Source organism: Lissotriton helveticus, chromosome 3_1 (genome assembly GCF_964261635.1).
Source record: "Lissotriton helveticus chromosome 3_1, aLisHel1.1, whole genome shotgun sequence".
NCBI lineage: Eukaryota > Metazoa > Chordata > Amphibia > Caudata > Salamandridae > Lissotriton > Lissotriton helveticus.
Genome location: NC_136061.1, coordinates 1,289,481,023 through 1,289,487,188, shown reverse-complemented (window position 1 = coordinate 1,289,487,188; position 6,166 = coordinate 1,289,481,023). Strand labels below are relative to the sequence as shown.

At 49.7% G+C, this 6,166-nt stretch overlaps 1 protein-coding gene across 1 annotated transcript; it reads left to right on the top strand.

Annotated features, from left to right (window-relative positions):
- The first annotated feature begins 224 nt into the window (after positions 1-224).
- LOC144824948 (uncharacterized) lies at positions 225-3,056 on the top strand. Its single transcript, XM_078683891.1, has 2 exons — positions 225-877; positions 1,241-3,056. Exon 2 carries the CDS (start codon positions 1,505-1,507, stop codon positions 2,843-2,845), a length of 1,341 nt encoding a protein of 446 aa, XP_078540017.1. The 5' UTR covers positions 225-877; positions 1,241-1,504; the 3' UTR covers positions 2,846-3,056.
- Positions 3,057-6,166: the final 3,110 nt, after the last annotated feature.

The following is a 6,166-nucleotide window of genomic DNA, read 5'->3' as shown; positions in this document are numbered from 1 at the left end:
CTATGGGGGCTATCGCAATAAGGGGAATTGTGTAGACAGGCACACTGACACTCTACACACCTTCATTTCTTTTCTCTCAGCCTAACCGCTTTGTATTGACATCACTCGGTGGTGGGCGCCATCTTGAGTGAGGAAGGCGAGGTCAGCGCTCAAGTCGGGCCGCCCTCCCGCCCTCCCGCCCTCCCACTGTATTTAGACGTGCCCTCCCCAGCGCTCCCTGCCTTACAGAAGCTCTCCCTAGCGAGGGGAACTGGGGCTGCGAGCTGCGGAGGAGCCAGGAGAATTTACGATCTTTGCGCATTGTTTTTAAAGCCTTTATAAAATTTATATTTGGAGCGCTTTTAATGCTTTTATTATTCCGCCGCATTTTCACTATGGGGGCTATTGCAATAAGGGGAATTGTGTAGACAGGCACACTGACACTCTACACACCTTCATTTCTTTTCTCTCAGCCTAACCGCTTTGTATTGACATCACTCGGCGGTGGGCGCCATCTTGAGTGAGGAAGGCGAGGTCAGCGCTCAAGTCGGGCCGGCCTCCCGCCCTCCCACTGTATTTAGACGTGCCCTCCCCAGCGCTCCCTGCCTTACAGAAGCTCTCCCTAGCGAGGGGAACTGGGGCTGCGAGCTGCGGAGGAGCCAGGAGAATTTACGATCTTTGCGCATTGTTTTTAAAGCCTTTATAAAATTTATATTTGGAGCGCTTTTAATGCTTTTATTATTCCGCCGCATTTTCACTATGGGGGCTATTGCAATAAGGGGAATTGTGTAGACAGGCACACTGACACTCTACACACCTTCATTTCTTTTCTCTCAGCCTAACCGCTTTGTATTGACATCACTCGGCGGTGGGCGCCATCTTGAGTGAGGAAGGCGAGGTCAGCGCTCAAGTCGGGCTGCCCTCCCGCCCTCCCACTGTATTTAGACGTGCCCTTTCCAGCGCTCCCTGCCTTACAGAAGCTCTCCCTAGCGAGGGGAACTGGGGCTGCGAGCTGCGGAGGAGCCAGGAGAATTTACGATCTTTGCGCATTGTTTTTAAAGCCTTTATAAAATTTATATTTGGAGCGCTTTTAATGCTTTTATTATTCCGCCGCATTTTCACTATGGGGCTATTGCAATAAGGGGAATTGTGTAGACAGGCACACTGACACTCTACACACCTTCATTTCTTTTCTCTCAGCCTAACCGCTTTGTATTGACATCACTCGGCGGTGGGCGCCATCTTGAGTGAGGAAGGCGAGGTCAGCGCTCAAGTCGGGCCGGCCTCCCACCCTCCTCCCTCCTATATCATGTGTCAACCCCCCAGACGGCGCAGCGGGCTGGCGCAGCGGGCGCGCCGGTTGCGCGCCTAAGCCGCGCCAAAGCCAAGCCCGTCTGCGCCCGTCCGCGGCCGGACGGGGCGCGGGGCCACAAACCCTGGTTCCTCGACTACAACCGCTATCAGGTATGCCAGACAGGATCTGCTTGCTCTGCAACCCAACACGCTTGCAGGCTGCAAACACTCTATGCATGCCCTGTCGATACAAAAGTGCCCCTTGTGTACTTTTGCTCCCATCAAACATGTCCCAGCCACCAACACGGGTCACACCATCAAAGCAGCCATGCTTAACTGCAGATCCTTACGTAAGCACCGAACAGAAATTTTTCATCTACTTGAGGACCAGAACCTTAATATCTTATTCCTGACGGAAACTTGGCTGGATGACCACTCAGATCCGGATGTCATCCAGGCCCTTCCCCCCGGATACGCCCTCGCCAGACTAGATAGGAAAGAAGGCAGAGGTGGTGGCATTGCCATCGCAACGAAAGACCCTCTAATTTGCACCATGTCTCCTATCTGGGTTGACCACAGTGAAGCTGGCTATTTCACAATTAACACAGGTCCCAATCACTCTATATCGGGCATCCTGATATATCGACCTCCAGGCAGGCTATTTGACTTCACTGACTCCCTTATGGAAGCCATTACCCACCTAGCTATAAGGAAGTCTCGCTTATTAGTGCTAGGTGATCTCAATGCACATTTTGAAGACCCCTCAGACACCGATGCGACTGGTATTCTAGCTGAGCTAATCTCGGTTCAGCTGGAATTAAAAAATAAGGAACCGTCACATCAATTAGGACACCTATTAGATCCGGTTTTTGGCAACTGGAAGGGAGTTCATACCGCAGCTCCTCAACCTATACCTTGGTCAGATCATCACATCATCCCCATAACAATTCAACTCGACAGAACCGAACACTATAGTCAACAATCCCTACGGTATAAACGCAGGAAATGGAAGAATTTTTCAATAGAAGCCTTCACTAAAATTGTCCAGGACGAAGGCCCTCCTAAAGGGGATGATTGCGAGACAGCTAATAAGCACATACATAATTTTGTCACCAAGGCCCTTGACATCACTGCCCCAATGCGCTCTACCACCAACGCCAGGAGAACTAAAAAAGCTGCTCCCTGGTTCAGTCAAGAACTTCAAACTTTGAAGACGGCCTGTAAAAAGCTTGAAAGAGCATGGCGCCAAAAATTTTGCCCAGATATCAAAGCCCAGTACAAAATAGCACAAAGAGAATACAACAAAACTATACGCCTGTCTAAGGCAGCTCACTACCACACCCGCATTATGGAAGCAGAAAACTCCTCTAAGGAACTTTACCTGATATACAAAGAAATATCCATAGTGAACGCAAATCTTTCCTCACAAAATGATTCTGTGGAAACATGTAACACAATTGCCCAATACTTCTCAGGAAAGATCGCAAACATCTATGCCTGCTTTTCCACTAATATAAAATCAGCAACTGAATTTACTGAAAATCCCAATCTCACAGCTCGCCGGAGTGCCTAGGCTCATTTGTCGTACCTCCCCTTGAAGCATTGGCTAAAACGTGCAAGAACATTAAATCAGGATCTCCTCGAGACCCTGCGCCCCCTAAAATTCTAGCTGAAGCCTTCCCCGCACTAGAACCTCATTTTAGACACCTACTTCAAGTCTCCTTCTCCACGGCGCGCTTGCCTGTGGAATGGAAACAGGCTGTAGTACTACCGATTAAAAAAAAGCCGAACATGAACCAAGACATTTTGGAAAATCTTCGTCCAATATCTTTGCTACCTTACCTTGCTAAGCTAGCTGAGAAAATTGCTAATGCCCAACTCATAGGCCATCTAGAATCCAACAATGCTTTTCATAGATCTCAATCGGGTTTCAGATCAAACTTCTCCACAGAGACAGCTCTCCTGAGGGCTACTGAAACCCTCCGGGAAGGTGCGGATGAGGGAAAGACCATGGCCCTCATCATGCTGGATCTCAGTGCCGCGTTTGACACTGTAGCACACTCCATCCTGCTACAGTGTCTAAACAGAGCGGGAGTCATCAAGAAGGCACTGGGATGGCTGAAGGCCTTTCTGATCGACAGGAGCTTTCAAGTCCAAAGAGGGACTTTTCTCTCAGACAACGTGATGCTAGAACAGGGGGTGCCTCAGGGCTCTGCCCTGAGTCCCACCCTGTTCAATCTGTACATGGCTCCCCTGGCAGAAGTGGTGCAATCGTTCGGCGTAGAGCTTGTCTCTTACGCCGACGACACACAACTTCTAATATCACTGTCACAAGCCCCTTCTCTGGAAGCAGATAACTTCAATGCTTGCATGAGTAAGCTTGCCACTTGGATGACAGAGCACTGTCTAAAACTAAATGGCACTAAAACAGAGGTTATCATAATTGGGGGCAATGAGGCAAAATGGACGAATGAATGGTGGCCCAACTGTCTGGGTCCTTTGCCTACCCCCAACCAGGAAGCAAAAAACCTAGGCATCTGGATAGACAACAAGCTGTCTTTTGATAGCCACATTAAGAAAACGGTAGGCAAATGTTTTGGTGTAATGAAAACGCTGAATCGCACCCTTGATCTGTTGCCTTTGACCTCGAGACGCACCATGACCCAGGCACTGATCACGTCCCGGATTGATTACGGGAATGTGCTGCTCCTGGGCACCTCTGCTAAAAACATCAAGAAATTACAGGTTCTACAAAATTCTGCAGCACGCCTGGTGCTAAGGCTTCCTCGTAGAGCTCCCTCGAGACCCTCTCTTGCTTCCCTTCATTGGTTGCCCATTGGCAAAAGGATTGTTTTCAAAGCGCTACTATGGTGCCATAGGATAATCCATCAAAAAGCGCCGGCCTATCTGTCGGATCTGGCATCCCTATATGAACCGAACAGATCCCTTAGATCTAAAGGAATGGGCCTTCTCAGAACTTCCCACACCAAAAAAGCCAGAATGGGAGGTAGATCCTTCCGCTCTCTTGCAGCCAAGCATTGGAACCTCCTGCCTACGGACATTAGGCTGGAGACCAATGAGGCCTCTTTCAGAAAGATGTTGAAGACATTGCTATTTACATCATAAGGCTACTCCTCTCTCTCCTCATAATACGCTCTCTCCACAGCGCGGGGACACGCCGTGAGGCGTCACCAGGCGCTTTATAAACCCCTTTAAACTAAACTAAACACACACACACACACACACACACCCTGGAGCAGTCACATACACACACACTCTGGAGCAGTCACACACACACCCACCCAGGAGCAGTCACACACACTCTGGAGCAGTCGCATGCACGCACACACTGGAGCAGTCACACACGCACACACACACTGGAGCAGTCACACACACTGGAGCAGTCACACACACACACACACACACTGGAGCAGTCACACACACACACACACACTCTGGAGCAGTCACATGCACGCACACACTGGAGCACCTTGGTTGGATGAATTGTTGATGAAAGAGGTGCTGTATAGTAAAAGAGAAGAGTGGCGACCTAACTGCACCTGATTGGGATGTGGCACAGGCAGAAGAGCGCCAATAAACATTCCAGTTCCATGCCTGAAATTCCTTGGTAGAAGCTGATCGGAAGCACGGAGCCGTAGTGGGCTGCTGAATATTGCAAATACCTCAAGGAGGGCAGTAGAGGCGAGGTTTTTGTGGTGGACTCAAGTGAACTAGCTGTCAATTGATGGTTAATTGCTGCGTGGTTTTGGACAAGTTGGGAAGTTGAGGCACTGGGCAGCAGTTGTATGGCGATAGTTTAAAAAATGTTGTTATATTATTATTACATTATCCGGACGTGCGCTGTATGGCGTCTGACTTGGGACCTAAGTGGAGTGACTGACTAAAGAAAGATGTTAGATAGTGGTTTGGCTAGGGGTCAGAGAATTGGTTGATCGATGTATTAACATTGTTTCTGGGGGAGAGGTAGAGAGAAGTAAAGCACGGAGTAAGCAAATTGGCTTCTGAGTGCACCATGAGAAGCGCCTAGGCTTCTAGGAGCACATCTGAGCTACGAGGTCTGAGAGGGGTACAGGAGAGAAACTGATGTGTACTATCCGGAGAACGGGGAAATCTGCGAGCACCGAGGCTTCCAGGAGCACAACAGAGACACTTTGGTTGACAGGAGTACAGGAGATGGTCAGGTGATCTACTGGACACAGGCGAGGGGTCGATGGAGTACAGGGAAGGCATTGGGTGTGTACCGAGTACAGAAGCGCTGATGCTCCACGTGCACAGGAGAAGCAGTAAATCTGCGGTGACTCCGTGACACCCAGAAATGCAGCACTGAAGAGGAGAGCAGAGAAAAGACACAGGTGTTGAACTACGCCCTGGGGGCTGTAACCCCCTGGCACTAGGCCTTGCCTGCTCAGTCCCAGGTGAGGAGGGGTGGAAAGAACAGACAAACTGCAGAATGGGGACCCTCCGGTGACTGTGCAGCCGGCAACTAAGCAGCGAAGGTCAAATAAGACACCTCAATGGGCCGATTAATGCAGTTCATGGTGGTCAGAAGTTTGCACCCCCGGTGGATTCATCTGGAGCTGATACCGTGAGTATTATCGCCTTGAGCATACACTGCAGTGCTGCGAGGTTGCAATATGGTGAACAAACGCTATGCGATCAAACACACCATGGCTGAAAACAAGCTGTATTGAGAGACTTTCGGGCAGCTCTAGACTGTCGCCTAAATTATAATTTGTGGTGTTTCACTCAACAACGTGTAGGGATTCTAGGAAATACGTCATCAGTACGTGCCTCGGTTCACATGGCTGACATTTAGGAGCGCCTAGAAGCAGGTTAAGAATTGGTATTCGCTGCCTGCTCTCTCCTCATGCAG